Below are 19,130 nucleotides of genomic sequence, written 5' to 3' on the forward strand. Positions count from 1 at the left end.
CAGTGTCATTATGACCGTTACAATCATGGTACAGCAGTTTGAAAGGTCTGGTTTTGTAATCTAGTGAAGTAAAATGGAAGTCTTCTTGATAATGTGCTTTATCAGTGCTATATTTGTATAGTCTTTAGAACGACTTCTACTCGCAAGATTGCACCTGTGTAGTTGTTCAAGTCTGAAAACAGCTACGTACCTGAAGGTGCCTTTTGTGTTTTGGGTCTAGTGGTGCAAAAAGAAACCAAGTGCTAACTAGCACCAGTGGGCAGAGTAAGAGAAATAAATGGGTCTTCAATAATTCAAAGGCTGTGAATTTATTTGTGTGGCTTCTTTTTAAGTTTGATACTCCCTCCCCCCAAATAAACAAAAATTGGTCTCCTCAAAATTTGACGTCCTGGGTTTCTGAAGGACATGTGCAACTTTGTCAGCTGGTGGTGTGTGACTTAGTAGTTGTCCACATATGGTTTGTTGCATGTGTTTCTAATGTTTCATTTTCTTTTCAGGTCTGCTAAATCCACTCTGAAGCCAAGGGGAGACAACCAGTGCAAGGGAAGTGTTGCTGCTTTACATGGACATCTGCTCCTGCGGCATGGCCCAGATATCCAGCAGCAATGGATTCAAACAGCGCTCCTCACCTTCTCTGTCAGCCCCAAGGTCAAAAGATGTGGACAAAGAGGAGGCACTGCAGATGGAAGCTGAGGCATTAGCCAAGATGCAGAAAGAAAGAGGTGTAGCTGGTAATAAACAAACCTTTCATTCTTTAAGCAGCCACAGACAAAAAGCACAGACTCATAACAAGCAGGACCATGATCTCATGGTGTTTCCAGAGTCTGATGCCAAGAGCATGGAAGACAAACTAAGTACCATTGACATAGAGAAGCTTACTCATGCTGAACTAGAGAAACTGCTGCTGGATGACAATTTTGAATCTAGCAAAGTACCTACATCACCAGCAAGACCTATTTTGAGCCCATCTGTGTCTTCACAATTTCATCTTGGGTCCACAGGTCAGAGGAGACAGTGGACACCTGGTATACCAGCACCTGTGACATGCACTTTACCTCCTATTTACACCTCAGCTTCTTACACAAAACAGACTGGTGTATTTCAGAATGGATTCCATCCAAGTATGTCATCCTATCCCCCTAGAGAGCCTGTTTATCTTGGTCTCCCTAGACAGTCACAATACATTTCCTACCCCCTGGCAGCTACCACACCTTTCCATCCACATGGAGGCCTACCTTTATACCCTCCAGTACTCACACCTGAAATGGCAAAAGTATTTGACAAAATTGCAAGCACTTCAGAATTCCTGAGAAAGGGGAAGTCGAGCACGGACCTAGAAATGACTTCCATAAAGTCTGCAGTGTCCAACCTGCCGGCCTCGGAAAGCTGCAGGGATGTCTGTAAATTCGACTGGCTGGATTTGGATCCCCTGAGTAAACCAAAAGTGGATGCTGTGGAGACTCTAAACAAGGCAGAGGATGATGGAGAGAGGGCTTCAAGTATGACTGCTGAAGATCCATGGGATGCTGTTCTGTTAGAAGAAAAGCTGTTACTAACTTGTCATCTAGAAAGAAAGGTTAATGGGAAATCTTCTGGAGCCACAGTCACAAGGAGTCAGTCCTTAAACATGAGAACAACTCAGCTTGCAAAGTTACAGGGCCAAACATCACAGGTATGTAGATCAGTATCTTGAAATTGCAGTATAACAGTAAAGATTAATGACAGTATTTAAAGACACTTTAAGGTCTGTTATATATTTTGTGTGTATTACTTGGCTTGAGCAGTGTCCAAATAATGTGATGTTATGGCATATATATTAGTGCTATTCAGAAAATTGAACATTACTACTGAATTATCTCCCAAAATACTTCTGCCCTTGTGTAATAAACACTGTACTTCTGCTCTAGAAGAAAGCAAAACATCTTTGTGTGATGTTATTTTTATGAGGCAGGCAAAAACATGTTTGAGAGATTCTTTTCTAGGATCACTTTAACAAAACATTCAAGACCAAACTCTCAACAGGGGCTTTATTTATGGCACTCCTATCTTTCAACATGGAGCACATGCAGTTTGTGTCAAAAGCAGACTGTGCAGCAGGTGATCAATAGTGTCACAGTCTCACCTACTTAATTATGCCCCATTAGGGCATCCTACTTTTTCCCAAGTCTAGTAAAAGAATTGTAGGTTATTTAACTTTTCCTATATTTTTAATTCTTTCTGTGATAATTCCACCACAAAAAAAAAAAAAAACAAACCTACATTGTGTTTTAAAATATTAGTCAGCTCACTAGAAAGTGGATATGAATTCTTCTGGGATTTGGGTTTTTTTGGAGGAGTACTAAGGCTAAAAGAGAAGTGGAGAAGTTTTCAGTGGAAAAGCCAACACCCTGGCAAGGGTGATAATGGCCAAAAAAATTGTATTTGTAGGAACTGGTTAGAGAATGGGAAATAAACGATTTGTTTGCTTTGGAGACTTTGGTTTACAGATGTTTTAAATCTTAGGTGTTGTCTTTCTAGGTGTTTTTAATAGGCTAGGGTATGCCATAAAAACCCAACTGTTACCATTCAAGGATATTTTGCAAATAATTCCTTATATCTTTCCTCCCTACCCCCAAACTGGAGGATGTTTTTTTCTCAAAAATATGAATATTTACTAGACTGTGGCCTAAAAGGTTGTCTGAATTTCCATTGAAGTGAAATTTTTGGCCCCTCATTTGAGGGATTTCCTGTTTTTTCTGGGTTAGGTGTCAGTATTCTGGCAAAAGTTCAATAGAAGGCCAGTGGAGAAGGAATAAAAACCACCCTGAAACCCAAAAAATCAATTTATCTCTGGTTTTGTGTCAGGTGTACAGATCTTGGGTCTGACGTAACTTTTTTTTCCTCCCTTGCTGTTGAGCTGTGATACATTAGCTCTGTTATTTCCTAGTATTTGGAGAGGCATGTAAATTTGGGCTGTACAGCAGTTTGCTTTTCAGTTTGCTATGTCACCTGGTGATGTGTTTGTCAGTTTTGTCAGTGGTGCTTGGTTGGCTGTAATTAATTCCTGACTAATAACGGGGCTACACTGGATCAGTGCTTCCCAGGTGGTGTCTGTAGGAAGTAATGTTTGTTGCTGAATCAAATCTGGCTTTATACATTCCAGGTTTTTTCAAGAATGTATGATTTCAAAGGGTCAATTTCTGTTGATAAGGTCCAGTCTCCTGCAATTTGCATGTCATGTACTGCTACTGATTCATAAATTAAGTTCAAGCTCTGCCTTCACAGGTGGCCTTTTCTTCCTGCCACTTTTGATTTAAAGGCTGTTCCAGCTCCTCCTCAGCAGTCATCTGATTTTCAGCAGAGCACATTTGTAACTAGCTCTTAGGTAATGTTCTTCTTTCAGGATGGAACAGCAGGTACTTAAGATGAAAGAATCATTTTGATATTTACTTCAACATGTTACAAGATATGGTGACTTTCTGTCAGCTTTCACTGCAAGCTCTGTGTGAGAGCTTCTCTTTCATTTTTTATTTTTTTGAAGATGACTTATGAGAATTTTAGCTCTCTGTGTGAGAGCACAGTGTACCACTTGCCTTGTACACCAGCATGAATAAACCCTCATTACAAGCAGGGCCATCCTGCTTGGTACTCTTTTATTGCATTTGCTTTATTTGTGATAGCATTGCAACATCAATTCTGTAGGCAATTAATTTTTATTAAGTCACCATCTTTTTCAAACAAGTTCTTAATTTGTAACAAACTTCTGCAGTGAATGCCTAACTGAAGGTTTGAGATTTCCTTTCCAACTGTGCTCCTCCAGAATTGTTTTGGCAGCACACTCCAGTTCTAGCCTGTGTTATGACGGTAGGTGATGATACAAGACTGTGAGTTAGCAGGATTGTTTCTGCCAAGTTATTAAAGAAGAAAATAAATAAATTTAAAGATTAATATCTCAATTGGATATTCTTGAAATATACCCTGGATAGTCCCTCTTTTGCCTGTCCCGTGCCTCTACTTTATTTTCTAGTTTAAATAATTTTCCACTCAGTATAATAGGAAGCTGAGTTATGTAGCCTCTATTTTTGGCAGTCCTCTTGTGTTTTACCCAATTTACCCTGGGTTTATATGTTCTTCAAAATATACTTTCAAGTCTTGCATCTTAACAAGTTGGGATCATTCCCCCCCAACCCTTCCTGAGAAACTCCGTCTCACTGCCCCTTTAGAAAAAATATTTGTATTTTGATTCTGTCAAAACTTATGACTGTCTGTCTGTTTAATCCCTGGATCAATAGATTGCTTTGTTTTGGTGAAGTATCTATTTGTATCTGTCCTTATTATTGCCTATTTTATATATGTATTAATATTTGAAGTAACTATACATTTAGTATTCCCCTTTAAATACTAGAGTGTTTGTCACTCATTTCTTAAAGCAGAAGCATAAAGCATCATTTTGTCCTCTTTTATGTGTTGTTTTCTCTTGCTTTCCACAGAGTTTCTGAGTATTGTGACTTTGTGTACTCATGGAATTTTATTTAACTTGACTTTTGTTAAATTTATTGGGGTTTGGGTTTGTTTGTCATTGTTCAGTTTAATTGTATTTACAGATCACTTCTATTTTTGCAGCCTGTGCTGACATGAACTATTTATCTCATTTGGCCTGATGTCCTTTCTTTCAAGTTATTTCCTGTTTGACTGATAGCTTTTGCACCCCCTAGATTGACCCAAGTGGAAGTTAAATGAAAATTCTACTTGTTGCTCAAAACCTATCTGAGTCCAGTGGGTTTAAATAGAATTCTTAGCTTTTCAGAGCTTATTGTCCTGACATTATTTTCACAAAGGTGATCAAAAATTAATATTGAAGTTCAGCTAAAAATAAGGAGGTGTTTGGTCTTAATTTCCACAAGGAGGTCTTTCCTTACATTACATTCCCTTTCATTACCTATTTGTAATAGCATGAGGTTTCTCTCCTTAGCCAAGTGTGACCCTGAGGTAAACCATAGATAACCAAATCTTTTTTCTTTGCTCATTAGATTAGAATTTATTATTTACCCTGGCTAAGCTTGCATGTGTTGACATGCCTTGTTAGTTCCCCAAACTTCAAATTTAACAGTAGAATAACCTGCAAAATTTTCTGTAAGAAATTCGGAAGCATCACATAGTGGCATAAGGTGGTGTTTCATAGTGGCATAACTGGTGTGACTTTATTTGAAGCAGGCCCCTTGTTTCGTGCTTTTATCCTATGGTTGCATAGTGCTTTGTGTACTTATTTTTAGCATTCCTTAAGGAGTTTTTAAATAGAATTTAACATTTGTAGAGGCAGCTTCTTGATTTGCAATGGCTGAGTTCTGTGTTGAGTGCCAACCAGCAGGTGATTAACCTTCATCACAGGTGCTTGCCTTTCCCTGGGTATGTTCCCTGCGTCCTTCCTTGTGATTTTTGGTGGTGGTGTTCTGCAATTGCTTAGAGAGGGTGCTTACTAGATACAGTTGCACAGGTTAGCAGGTCTTGTGAGGTTGCGCAGTATTTTTATGTGATAGAACTTGTCTAAGATGTTACAGTAGATGAACCTATTTAAATTTAAGATACTATGCATGCTTCTGCAGCTCATTTCAAATTTTGTGGCTTTACAGTTTCCTGTTCTAATTGTCTCCTGTGGTATGGCTAATCCCCAATTACACAGAATTTGTCCTTCTGACTGATCAGTGTTCATGCAACCAATATTTTAGCTGAAATAATTAAGTTTAAGTGCAATTCAAGTGGCAATTATAGGTTGTATCTCTTCCAAGTTTATGCTGTACTGCTTAAAGAAGTTAATTTGAAAGGAAAAATGTGCTTAAAGGAAAAGACCTGACAGTGTGTGGCTCTCAGATTTGACCCCTTTTCTGAGAGTCTAATTTGACTATATTATCTGATACACTGTAATGAAATTAGATGGCTACTTTGGCTAATAATAAATAACCCACATACTTGTTAAGTAGTTAATCGCTACTTCAGATATTAATAAATTGTGATTTTCAGAAAAACTGTAGTGCAGTCTGCTTTGTTCCTGGCCTTGTGGTTGGAATATAAGTTTCTATAAGCATTGTAAAATCTTTGGATGAGAAATGTAACTGGTCATGTAACTTATTCCAGGGAGCATCTGGCAGGAGCTTCATGAATCCTTCAGGCTAGTGATGGCTATTATACTATGGACAACTGCGTTCCACTGGTTATTCCAACTTTTCTCTGCTTTTTGCTCACTCCAGCGTTTGCATGCATGTATTGGGAATTGGATCAGAAAACAAATATGAATTTAAAATCTCCTGCAGTTCAGTGTTTATCATTTTGATTTTGTTGGTTTTTTAAGTTTATTAGATTTTGCTGTTTGAAACTACAGCTCTCTTTTAGCAGTTGTTCTTTGAATTGGATACTTTAAAGATTGTGGTTTACAGTTTTGGGAGGTGATGGGAGCATTTGGCATAAGGAATTAAAACAGTGGTAAGGTGATTCCATGGGGTTAGTTGTAAGTTTCATGTTCTGAATGCTAATTCCTTCCATTGTTCAGCTTGTATTTTCCTGCTTTGTAGGAAGAGATAATCATGGGCACCAGTGATATGTAGTGGTTCTTTCTGGAAATACACTGAATTTGAATTGCAGAACTGGAGAAAAAAAAATTTTTTCCCTCTGTGGTTCAGCTGAATTTAGCCAAATCTGAATACAACAGGTCACTGCTGAGAGCTCAGAAACTGCTTGCAACTTCATATTAACTAATAATACTGATAGTAACTGATGCTGTCAAATAAATGACCTGCTGTCAAGGAGTCACTGCTCCAGTGAATCTATACTTTTCAAGTTAGTAGTGATACATGGTTATCTCCATATAGAAGTAGACATAAAACTAATAGTAAACCTTAGACTCGTGAAAATCTGTCAGCTGCATGTGGCTTTTCTGGCTTTAGGAATATGTTTGCGGCTATTTAAATCCTGTATTATCTTTGAGTTGCAGAAAGACAATGGGACCACTGGCATGCTGACAGAAAATGTGCTTCTCCAAGCAATTGAAGGGCAGAATCAAGAACTGTCAGTTTTTTCTGAAGCAGTTACAAAGTAAGAAATGGCTGAATATGAATTAACTTTCAGAAGAGAAAAAAAAAAGCTAAATTATTCATTTTCAGTTAGCTTGGCAGGAACAGTCCTATATATTTTTTTGCTTGATGGGACAAATTTCAGTATGTATCCTTTTTCCTTTTCAGATTAGACTTATAAAAACTGAAACGTGTGAAGAGGCTTGTTGGTTTTTTTGGGGTTTTTTTAAGAGCTTAACTTCTGCAGAAGTTGGATATGTCCTGTAAGAATTGACCTATTAAATATTTTAAGCTATGTGGAAAACCTACCTAATTATACACTTAAGATTTTTTTCCTGTTTAACTACTAGTTTTATAATTATTGTGGGCAATGTTCTGTTGAGAGTAGAAAAATTAAATGGTGCTTTGCACATGCAATTTAGGTAGAGAGTCAAAGGTAGTCTTTACTGTTCTGCCTTGTGGTTATTACCATGTTATTTTGCTTTAGTCTTGGATTTCTCCATTGCAATGTTTCATAAACCTTCTCTTCTTCCAGACTGAGGACCAAGTTTCCTTATACTGATCAGCAAACAAACCCAGGTTTTGTGCTGAGTCCAATCATGCTGCAAAGAAATATAAGTGGGGAGAGTGCCAGTATCAAGGTTTCAATAGAAATCGAAGAATTCCAGCAACCAGTAACTTTCACATGTGATGGTATGTTCCTGCTTCTTGAGTTGGAGTTTGCTTGTGAAAGACTGTACACTCAACCCAGGAGAATTTCAGTTTTTGTAATCCCTGGGTCTCAGGGGCATGAGTTGTTTGTGGGAAATGTGGAAGAGGTAACTGAGGAAAGGACTAGTTCTGGGTCAGTGCCTCCATCAGAAAATATTTAGAAGTTGACAAACTGAAATATTGACTGTGAAAAAGGAAAGTCCAGCAAACTAGAAGCACTATTCTGTCCATAGCTGGATAGAATAAAACAGTTTTTCAAGACTTTTTACTTCATAGTTATTGAGGGGATAATGACACTAGGACTGAGATTTTTAATGTTTAATTTTTAATTTCAACAGTCTAACATATTTTAAAATAAGTTTTTGTAGGCTATCTAAAAATTCAGGCAAACTGCTGCTGGAGAATAGGAATAAACACTAAAACTATATATTACTTGCCTTTAATACATGCTTATGAACACAAACACTAAAATAATACTGTTGGATGTGCCACAACTGGCTGTCCCAGTTTTGTGGGTAACCAGGAATATTGGTTTGGGGTGGACCTTTGAGGTTTGCCTGGCTGTACTACATAAATTCATATTCTCTGTGCAGTCTTGTATTTGTAACTGCATGCTGTCATCTTCTGGCAGTTCTGGCTGATAAAGTCACTGGTAATAAACTTTTTTGCCTCTATACTTCTGTAGTCTCTTGTCACTTTTGAGGGTTATCATTTAGATCTCAACTTCTGACAGTGTAGATGCTTCAGAGCTGGTTGTTCTCAAAAGATACGGAGTTACTTTATTGCTCACATGAACTTGCTGCTCTGTTGGGAAAACAAGCTCTCTGTGCATCAGTGTTTTCATTCTATATTAATTTGCTGGACCTTACATTTATTCTCTGGTGACTTTATAATCTTTTTGTTAAGAAATGAGGTGGATTGTAAATATAGCCTAGGAAGGGTTTCTGCACTTAATCCTTAAGACTACACTTTGCTAATATTACAGGCTTAATCCTTTCCTACATAAGGCTATGGTAGGGTAACTAAAATGCTAGGGCTTCAGCCCTTTAGTATTTTTGTGACTAGCTTGGAATGCATTTTGCATTCTAACCCGACATACTTTCCTTCTTTGCACTTTCTACTCCCTTCCTTTTTTCTGATGCTGAAACTAATCTTAGTTAAAACTACTTGTCTTCCATAGCTGGTGAAAGGTGGGTATGTGACTTGTAATGGAGGTATTGAAAGTTATTCTCTCCCTTTAATTCCTTCTCTTCTTGGTCAGATTGTTACATACCTTGGCATCCTGATGCTTTATTTCAGTGTGACTTTCAGTCTTGCTCCGAAGGAGCTGCAGCCTCTCGGTGCTCTGACAACTGTTTGTAGAAAGGACCCAGGAGGGAAATGGATGAACTTTAGAGCTTATTTGGATTAATTTTGCATTCATTTATTAGATTTTGCATGGAAGTTTGCTCTGTCTGAGCAAACCTTGTGTGTCAGCAAGAAATAATGTCTTTGAATAAGATGTGTAGGGCAGGGAAAAGGTGGTAACATCTTTGCAGTCTTCACAGGGCTTTGTAGGGCTGGCTGACCTTTGCAAGGCAGCCTGTGGCTACAGCACAGAAACTATCCCTGCATGAAATATCACTGCATCTTTTTTCTTTATCAACTGCCACATATATTCTCTGCTGAAGGCAGCCATTTCACCCAATAATAAGTTAAACAGTCTTATTGACTTAAAGTGTTTCTGAATTCATACTTCCCATCATTCCCTGTTCTTGAATTTCACCCAGTCATTCTTCACATCTGTGAAGAATAGATGTATACATCTATTCTTGTATACATCTCTGCTTGTAATAATTAATCATTTGTTAATGAGGTGAAGCACATGTGTTATCTTGTGGAAAATATTGTGGCATTACCTCTGTGTATATACCACAGTAGTAATATTTCTTTCTTTAAAAAAAAAAAAAAAAAAGAGAGAGAAAATCAGGAAGGTCCCTGAAGTGGGGAAAAAAAACCCACTCTGAAGGTACTGACAAAATATAAAATTGCTTTTATAAAGCAGCTTTTTTGCAAAATTTTGAGGCATTTTGATATTATTTGCAAATGATTTGAAGGAGAGAATCGGAAACTAGGTAGGGAGGGCTAGAGAGCATTTTGTATTTAAACATTTGTGTCATTCAAACTTATCTGTATTTTTAGACAATGACAGCTGGTGGCTGTGGGGGAATGGATTTTGGGTTTGACTGGGATTATTTTTTTTGCTCTGTAGATACTGGATGGAAGAGAGACTATTTTCCAAAAAGCATTTGGAGCCTGATGCAGAAGTACTGCTAGCTAAGAGTTGCATTTTGCAAAGGCTTGGTGATGCTTACTGAGATCTGCTCTGTCCTAAGTACAAACTTCCCTGGACAAGTGGAAAGGAAAAAGGGGAAAAGGACTTTCAGTATGATTTACCTCAGCTACAGCTGATATTTAGTTCCTCAAAAGCCAAACAGATAGAGGAATTCAATCTCCAACTCTTCAGATAGTGTTTTTTAAACTGAAAGTGCCTCTGGGATCACTTACCTATTTGAAGTCTTTGTTAAATAGGGCAAATTTTTAATAAAATTTACAAAAAAAAAAAGAAAAAAGGCTATCTTCAGTCCTGCAGACTGTGTTTGTACTTCTGGCTAAGTGACTACACTGTATCCTAATTTTTAAAGATTTATTGGGACTTTCTATAATCAAGTTTCATGAGGTACTTTTCTTTGTGAGAGAAAAGTGAAGATCTCAAATGATGAAATTTAGGTGATAATAGGAACGTAAAAGTCTTCTCTACAAGTATAAAAATCAATTTCATTAAATAGCTACAATTTGTGAGTGAACAGTAGTTAATATCACATGCTATAGATTTGTATTTAACTTTTAGATATAATTTCTTTAAACAGTGAGTTCCCCTGTTGAGCTTATAATAATGCAGGCACTTTGCTGGGTGCATGATGACTTGAATGAAGTGGACATTGGCAGCTATATCCTGAAAGTCTGTGGCCAAGAAGAAGTTTTACAGAAGTAAGCAAACCCTTTTCATTAATACTTAATTCCATGCTTTTTCATGACACAGTTACTGGAAAGTGTATCTCTAGTGATTAAATGTGTGAGAGAAACCTTAAAAATGTAAGGGAGTCACTCTTTGCACAAAGATCAGAAGTCTTTGGAATTGCTCCGGGATATAGCAAAGTAGGTTGTCATCAACTCTGTTCTAATGTAGATGCATGTTTTCTAGAGCATTTTGGTATTGTAGCTTTTGACCACTCTTCAAATCTCAGAAACTGAAAAAAAATAAAGCTCAACTGTTTTCTAATAAACTGGGGGAGTTGTGTTTTGCAGGGTTTTGTTCGTTTCTTGGTTTGATTTTTGGTTTGGTTTTTTATTGTAATTTTTTTCCAAAACCAATGGTTTAAAAAGACCCATTCTGGGTTAGAATATTTGGTTTCAGTGTTAACCACTGTGGTTAAGAGCTTTAGCACAAATACAGGTGTCTGCAATAGTGAATAAAAACTTGTGCAGAAGTAAAAATCAGATCAAGGATGGCGTGGAGGTTGATTCACCATTTCCTTACTTCATGGCAACAGGTTGCCTGGAATATTTGGTGTGAGTTCTTGGGCAAGCACTGCTTTGGTTGTGACTGTGCTTGCTTTTGTTTCTCAGCAAGCACTGCATAGGAAGTCACGAGTACATCCAGAACTGCCGGAAGTGGGACACGGACATCAGCCTGCAGCTCCTGACCCACCGCGGGATGTGCAGCGACCTGGCACGGACAGTGAGTGCTCCTGGTCTGCAGGAGAGTGCTGGGCCCAGGCTGTGACCTCCTTGTGTGATTGACAAATTAGCATGCCTGCCTGCTGTTGGGAATGCGAGAAAGTGAAATACCCAACTGAATTTCCACAAAGCAAATTACATAAATATGGATAATGCCTCTTACTAGAACCAAGTATTTTATACCTGGAAAAGGTATGCTAGCAGTTGGACTAAACTTGAGGCTTGAAAAAGAAGGAACACATTTCAGAATTAAATAAAAGTTGGGAACAGATTTTGGGTTTAATTAAATATGTATCAGACCATCAAGGAAGAAGGAAGGAGTATCTGGTATCTGCATAGTTGGGCACTTGATGGCTGTTTCTTCCCTCTGTCTCCATGTGTACACATTTCATAGGCTATTAAGTAGTTGTTTCTTTTCCCCTCTGAAGAGATCCCCTTATATCTTTCCCTTTCAACACTCCAGGTGTTAGTAATTAATTTTCTAAAACATTATGCATGTTATAGAAAGGTGAGAGCTGGACTTATTACCTAATATTTTATTGCAGGAAGATGATGACAGGACACCTGTACATCTAACCAAACACCTCTACAAAGTAGAAAAGCCTTTCAGAGAACCTATCATAAGGTAATGTTTGTGGTTATTTTAATAATCAAGTGCTGATCACTGCTGAATTCCTGACCAAGGTTCTGTTCTGTTCTTGTTCTTTTGTTCAAGAGCTTTTATTTCTTGCAGGTCTTCCATTGAAGAGCTTCTTGAGGTTTATCACAAGCAAGTTAACATAGCCCTTAAGAATGAGGTAAGGTTTATTGCTGAACCAAAAGTAGCATGACCAAAGTCACTGGTAAGGTATCTGGCAAAAAGACTTGCAGGTTTTCTCAGGGAAACTGAGAATCTGAGCAAGCTGACAAATGTGAAATTATAATCATGGGTATTTAGATTTCTGTTCTTCTTCCTGGATTTTCTTGCAAACCAGTTATTACCTGATCATCACAGCTAGAAATGTATCTTCCAAGTCCTGCAAATGTATTTTGCACCTCATACATTCAGGAGAACAGGGAAGAAGTCTGAATTCTGACTATGGCTGTTGTTGACAGCCATGAACAATGGCTAGCAGAAAAATACTAGCAGAAATAAATCTGCATAATAAAGAGCAGGAAAAGTTGTGTACAATGGGAGGTAGAACTGAAGCAGGTTTGTAACATACAAGTAAGTTCTACAAAAACATAATAATGTTTTATTCTGCATTATTCAATTAATTTAAAATAGCCTGTCAAAAAAATTGTCTGTTTCAGTGTATGACAGGTAGCTTAAAGCAGCTTGAATGTTGAATAGTTTAGAGTAATATCCCATCTGCAAAAGCTTATGGATATAACTGCTTTGGTCATTTCTCAAAGGAGAAGCTGCTTTTAACTGCTGATAGTAATGTAACTTGGAGTCTTAAATGCTTAAACCTTAGATAACTGTTTTTCTTAACCAGTCTCAAAATTAATCAGTTAATTGCAATACTTCTCATTTCCATATGTTTGTTTGGCTATCCAGGAATGCAGGTCTGAACAAGCTGCTGTCTCCTATTTCCATACTCCCTTAATATTATTTAATTACCTTGGTGGTGATTTACCACGTTCTCAAGGGTAGTTTTGAACACAGCCTTTTTGTAGATGAGCGAGCTTTACTGCTCCCTGCCATGGTGATGGTGTTGTTGCTTTGCTCTTGCAGCTGCTTCAGCTTCTTTGTTGAGCTGTGATTTCACAGGCTGAGATGAGGAATGCAAAACATCTCGATTCAGATTTGTGTGCTCAACCTTTGTTGAGCTTGTAGGAAATTGAGCTTTTTGAGGTTGGGGGATGTAGTTTGTAGGTGGTGATGATTAGGTCCAAATAGCAGCAGTTTTGCATTTGAATTTTTTTACTTCATGAAATGAATTCCTTTACATATTCAGTAGCTGAAGATGGCTAATCCAAGTGAAGAAGGGTAATCCATAAATTGTATTTAGGCTTTGATTTCACATTGTTGAACACTTTGAAAGTTATCAGTTGTCTTTTTATTGGGATTTGGGAGCCTATGAGGAAAATAGCAGTGGAAATGTCTCTTTCCGTGTCACAAAGAAGCAGTTACTTTCAATTTGTTAGCTTTGGAAGATTGGCTTAAATATTTACAGCGTCTTCTGATTTCTGTGGTTATTTTCTTACCAGAATAGTTAATTGTTGCCAGGTAAGTCTCAATTTAAAAACCTTCTGATTCAAATGGCTTCTTTGCTATGCATTTGTAGGAAGACCATGAGTATATGTCTGGGAGAGTGGTGGTTGGGAATCAATTTACATCTTAGTGAGAGAATATTGCAATAATTATTCCTCTTATTTAGTTGTAAGTACTCAGAAGTTACTGTGAAAGAAACCTATACATTAAACCTTTAAAAAGTAAACTTATTTTGAAGCAAATATTTTAATTTTCTACATGTGCTCTTTAAAATTGGGTGAAGACTTCCCTTACATTAAAAAATAAACCCCAGGAAACCTAGGATAATTCAGATTTCACTTGAGTGGCTTTTCTTCTGTTGGAAGAGTAGAGGGAAGAGAACATTAGTTGCAGCTCAGCTTTGTCTGAAGTAGCCTACAAAAGTAAATTCAAGTGAAGTAAAAAAGATTAGTTCCATCATGGAAGCAGTACTGTAGTGTAAGTAGTAGAAGTGTCAGTGTAATTTAAATCTCTGGGCTGAAATTGAACCACTGCTTCTTTAGCATTGCTTCCTCACACTCATTGAATATTCTTCTTTGAACTGCACTTACTTTTTAGGCCATGAGGGAAATTGAACTTAGTATCTCATTAGAAAATAATTGTTTGCCAACAGTTTAATAGAAAAATGGTTGGGAACCTCCTAATGTTTCCTGACACCCCATTCTAGGATCTGTACTACTGGTTTTGGCATTCATAAGGAAGTTCTCAGTATTGAGGTTTTGTTAATTTCAATTATTAGACCACAACTTAATGTAAAGAACATGTGCATCTAATAGTGACATTTTCTTGGCAATTCATTAAAAAACATTAAAGCAATACTGGTTTTCACAATTGTGATCAGATCAATGTGTTTTCTCGTACATTCCTTATTAGAACCAGCATAAAGCAGTAGATCATGTAATTAAGACTGTCAGAAAAATCTGTTCTACACTGGATTGTGTAGAGACTCCTGCAATAACGGAATCAGTGAAGAGGCTCAGGAGGGCTGTTAATCTTCCGAGGATTAAAAATGCTGAGGTAAACTTTCACTCTATAAATTGCATGTTTTAACTGATAAATTTTATTTCAGTCTTTAGTAGCTGGAAATACCATCAACAGTTTTGTCAGCATTCTGTTGGGATTTTTTGTTGGATTTTATTTATTTATTTATTTTACTTGACAGCTTCCATTTATTTTGACATCTCTCTGCTGTTAATGCATTTATCACTTGCTTTGGGAATATTTTCCTTTTCTAAGTAGTGACTGTTTAAAAACTGGTTTTAAGGTACTGTTTTCTGGTTCTGTAAGTAGAAAATTGTGTCACAGCAGATGCCACTAAGTCTGACTGAGGGGAACTGACAGGAGTTCATGCTGTCTAAAATTAATGCAGTTATGATTTAAAGGAGGAATTGGCATCATGTATTTTCCCAGTAGTGTTTGTGACTACCAATAGCATCTTAAAACTCTTAACTGTTCATACTTCTGCATTCCTGAGCATAAGGACAAACCCAAAATCTCCCAAACAGCACAGAATTTCATGATGCAACTGCCTTATAATGAATGGTTCACTTGAGCAGGATGGTCTCTAGTCATGTTGTCAAAAACAATCATTAAGTGGAGAAGTGTGCAAATAAAAAAGCTAAATAATCTTATAATGCTATTTCAGTTGTCCTGCTGCCTTATTAGAGTGATAAAGCTTTTGGTTTTATCAGTTCAGTGATGTATTTGTAATACTGAGCAGAAGACAGATAAATATAGTTGTCACAAGAACTAAAATTCTACAGGGAAGTGCAGAAGACATTAAGACAACATAGTGAAATACAGCATATAAGTATTTTTTTCAATGTTTACTTTTTGATAGGAGAAAGCTGTAGAAATAATTAGATTATAGTGTACAAATAGCTCCCAAAAATAACATTGCTCCAGCAGAATTTGAAAAAGGTGGGATTTTCTGAATAAAACCCTGCGATTATTTTATGATGGACATTGGCTTACACAGTAATGTGTATGACGACATGTAGGACTGCTTTCAGAAATAAAAATGCTATAAATATTGGAGAGTTGCATTGTAGTGTTTTGTAAGATATTGTTTGATTTTATTTTATTTGAAAGTAATTCTTTGTGGCTGGACAAAGTGACTGTGTTTTTAAGAATGTGAAATTTCTTGATATTCAAACTTTAAGTTAAAGATGCTCAAGTAGTACACTATAAGTGTAAGGAGAGCTTTAATTCTTCTGCAGCACTTGTCGCAAACTTCTTAGGAAGTTACCAATTCACTGGGCTTTGATTTTAAACCACAAGCTTAGTTTTCATTAAAAATTTTAGTTTTATCAGGACTTGAACTTGGCATTAAAACTTTCCTGATTAGAAGGGAATAAATTCCCAAGATTTGTTTGTCACGTCTTGGTTTCAACATTGTCTTTGTTGAGACTAGACATTGCTGTAATGTTGCACCATGTTGAGACTTCCATTTTAGCAGACTAAGAAGCAAAGATAGTGCAAAGTAACAGTCCTTACTGTTCATTTTTTCAGTTGTTTAGTATTTTTTTTGTTCAGTAAATTTATAACTCTGCCAGCAAAAGGTACCTTATCAAATGCCACAAACAAAACAAAAAGCTCTAATGACCTCTGCTTTCATCCACAACAGCCCTGACCAAGTTTTATCTCTACCTAGAGAAGGTAGATTATCCTGAGCAATATTCCAACGTACCGTGTCTTTCTGAACTTCATATGAAGAATGTCAAAGCAGTTGACTGGACAAAAAAATGAGCTTTGAACTTGGTGAACAGTTGCTGCATCATATGGAAATTGTGATGCTGTTAACTCTTGAGGAACTTTGAGTGAAAAGATGTGTTACATAAACTTAAATATGAGCCTCAATCACATAGTTCATAATTTCTGTAGAAGATACGTAATAGCCATGGAAAATTAATATAGATTTTCAGTATTGAAATTTCCTCTGACTTTCTGTAGGTATCCTTAAAATGTGGTGATGACAATAGCAAGAGCCCCTCTGGTGAGTAAAGTTCTTCAATTTTTATTTAAAAACTGTTTTGAGGTAGCTAATTTAGAAAGAAATGCATTAAAAATAAATTATCATTTAGGTTCACTGAAGCCTGAAAACCCTCTGAAAGTGAGTATAGACCAGTTAACAAGAGCAGTTGAGGCCCTTCTGCAGCTCTACACAAATTCCTGTAGCAGTTCAGCAGCAATTTCTCCAGAAGACAGTAAGAGTACCAAGGAAGCTTGGACTGCCACAGAACATCTCCAATTCACAATATTTGCTGCTCATGGAATTTCTTCTGGTTGGGTATCAAAGTAAGTAACTTATTCTAAAATTACTCTTTTTATCTATATATTTTTAAATATTTTTATGGATTTTTTTTTATGTTTTTATGTTTAACTTTTTTTCCTTGTCCAGTTATGAAAAATACTACTTGATTTGTTCTCTGACTCATAATGGAAAAGATCTCTTCAAACCTGTTCAGTCCAAGAAGGTTGGCACATACAAGAACTTCTTCTACTTGATTAAATGGGATGAACTGTAAGTGACTTTAGTCTTTTAAAACTCAATAAAATGTTTTGTTTTAGCTAGCTGCTGAATACAGTCATTCAAGCAACTCTTGGTTCTAATTCCATTTCAAGCATCCAAAGAAAAATTTACTGATCAAAATCAGAAATATTTTTCCAAATGGTATTTCAGTACTCATTGTAAAAGGGGGAATAGAAATGCTGAACAAGTGCCCTGTGCTAATGTCTTCGTAGCATACAATTGCGGGGAGTTGGGAAGATCATAACATTCCTTGCAATGGGAATGGCTTGTGCTGCTGTAAGAGGGATTAAAGAATAAAGCTTGCTTGTATGTACTGCTAAATATATGTAAATGGAGAGGAAAAGCAGTGTCTCACTTTTACTAACATGAATGTTGAATCAGTTTTTATTCCAAATACAGAGGATAGAAAGGAAGAGCATACAGATAAAAGATAGGGAGATAATGGCAGGTGGTATCTGCTAACTGAAAGGGGAACATTTTTCATTATCTGTGCACAGCTTAATCTCTGCCACTTGAATTATCAGCCAGCCTGTCATAGCTGAAGCATCATGTGAGCTCCATGGTGCCCCATATCTATTCTCCTGACTGTTTTTAAAGGTCAGAGATAGACCCTAAGGAATACCCTGAAAGTTTGTGGTGAGCAAATTATTTAAGATCAGCAATGAGAGTTTCTAGAACACCTGCCTTCAGAGAGTACTCCAGCTACCTTTTTTTTTCTGGTGATGCGTGGGATTAATTGTTAGATCTTTTGCTGGGAAGTACTAGTGTATTACAGTGAAAGGTCTGCTAGATTGCTTAAAAGCTGCTGACAACAGTGTAGTGCTTTTTAGTGCAATTGTCATGTTTTAAAGAGAAATCAAACTAAAAGAACATTTGTAGGCAGTAAAAACAGTGTAAACAAAAGTGGAAGCTTGACTAGCTCAGTGAAGTGTATACTCTTCAGCTGCTTGCTTTATAGGTTTTGTACCATTTAGAATTTAACTTCCAGTAGTTCTTAATAGATTCTTGCATTTGGATGGGAAACTATTGTCAGCTGACCCTTTCAATCTGAAAAATTAGGAGGTGGCTAACATGGAACATTCTGTGTGCCCTTCCTAGTGAGTGGAGTGGGAAAACTGGTTATGCTGGACAGTCAATTCTGTGCAAGGAATGTGATTTAATAGACAGAGATTAAAAGGGTTGTTCCAAATCTCACTATAGTGCAGAAGTGTAATTTAGCAGGTTTTACAAACCATTGGTGTGGGAGATGAGGTAGAGTGAAATATGATTGCATGGATATTTAACACTTGTTCTTCAATGTTAATTGACTTTTTGAAGGCAAGAGGCATAAATGGATTATATGGATAAGCCTGTAACTTACTAACTGCTGCCTTTTTTCTAACTGACTTATTTTTAATACTTTTATTTTATAGAATAATTTTCCCCATCCAGATTTCACAGTTGCCTTTGGAATCAGTCCTACGTCTGACTTTGTTTGGAATCCTAAATCAAAGTAGTGGGAGTTCTCCTGACTCAAATAAGCAGAGAAAGCGCCCAGAAAATTTGGGTCAGGTTTCTCTACCTCTATTTGATTTTAGACGGTAAGTATCCAAAACATGGGTAAGATGATCAATATGATTTGCTCTGTGTAGAGCTTCCTCCACACCTATAACTATAGGTATATTGCCTCTCTGATATTGAATATAGTAGGCCATGATAAAGATAAGAGTTGTAAACTGTACTGATACAGAAAAAATACATTTCTTTAAATAGAGGACAAAATGTGGTATTGTGTTGTAGGATTTCCATCTAACTGGCTGATAAAACTTCACTGCTGGAGGAAGTTGAA

The 19,130-nt window shown here is 36.9% G+C and overlaps 1 protein-coding gene across 2 annotated transcripts in view; it reads left to right on the plus strand.

Annotated features, from left to right (window-relative positions):
- The window catches only part of PIK3C2A (phosphatidylinositol-4-phosphate 3-kinase catalytic subunit type 2 alpha), a 49,191-nt gene that overhangs the window by 10,920 nt on the left and 19,141 nt on the right, over nucleotides 1-19,130 (plus strand). The window contains exons 2-13 of one of the 2 annotated variants that reach the window (XM_053945004.1): nucleotides 498-1,672; nucleotides 6,959-7,065; nucleotides 7,579-7,736; nucleotides 10,664-10,784; nucleotides 11,424-11,535; nucleotides 12,080-12,159; nucleotides 12,268-12,331; nucleotides 14,644-14,787; nucleotides 16,723-16,765; nucleotides 16,854-17,067; nucleotides 17,171-17,293; nucleotides 18,715-18,882. In XM_053945004.1, coding sequence (XP_053800979.1) covers nucleotides 563-1,672; nucleotides 6,959-7,065; nucleotides 7,579-7,736; nucleotides 10,664-10,784; nucleotides 11,424-11,535; nucleotides 12,080-12,159; nucleotides 12,268-12,331; nucleotides 14,644-14,787; nucleotides 16,723-16,765; nucleotides 16,854-17,067; nucleotides 17,171-17,293; nucleotides 18,715-18,882 — 2,444 coding nt within the window. In that variant the 5' untranslated portion in view covers nucleotides 498-562. The remainder of the gene's footprint in view (nucleotides 1-497; nucleotides 1,673-6,958; nucleotides 7,066-7,578; nucleotides 7,737-10,663; nucleotides 10,785-11,423; nucleotides 11,536-12,079; nucleotides 12,160-12,267; nucleotides 12,332-14,643; nucleotides 14,788-16,722; nucleotides 16,766-16,853; nucleotides 17,068-17,170; nucleotides 17,294-18,714; nucleotides 18,883-19,130) is intronic. The other variant, XM_053945005.1, reaches the window with a different exon arrangement.

The sequence above is a fragment of the Vidua chalybeata genome, chromosome 6 (assembly GCF_026979565.1).
Source record: "Vidua chalybeata isolate OUT-0048 chromosome 6, bVidCha1 merged haplotype, whole genome shotgun sequence".
NCBI classification, from domain to species: Eukaryota; Metazoa; Chordata; class Aves; order Passeriformes; family Viduidae; genus Vidua; species Vidua chalybeata.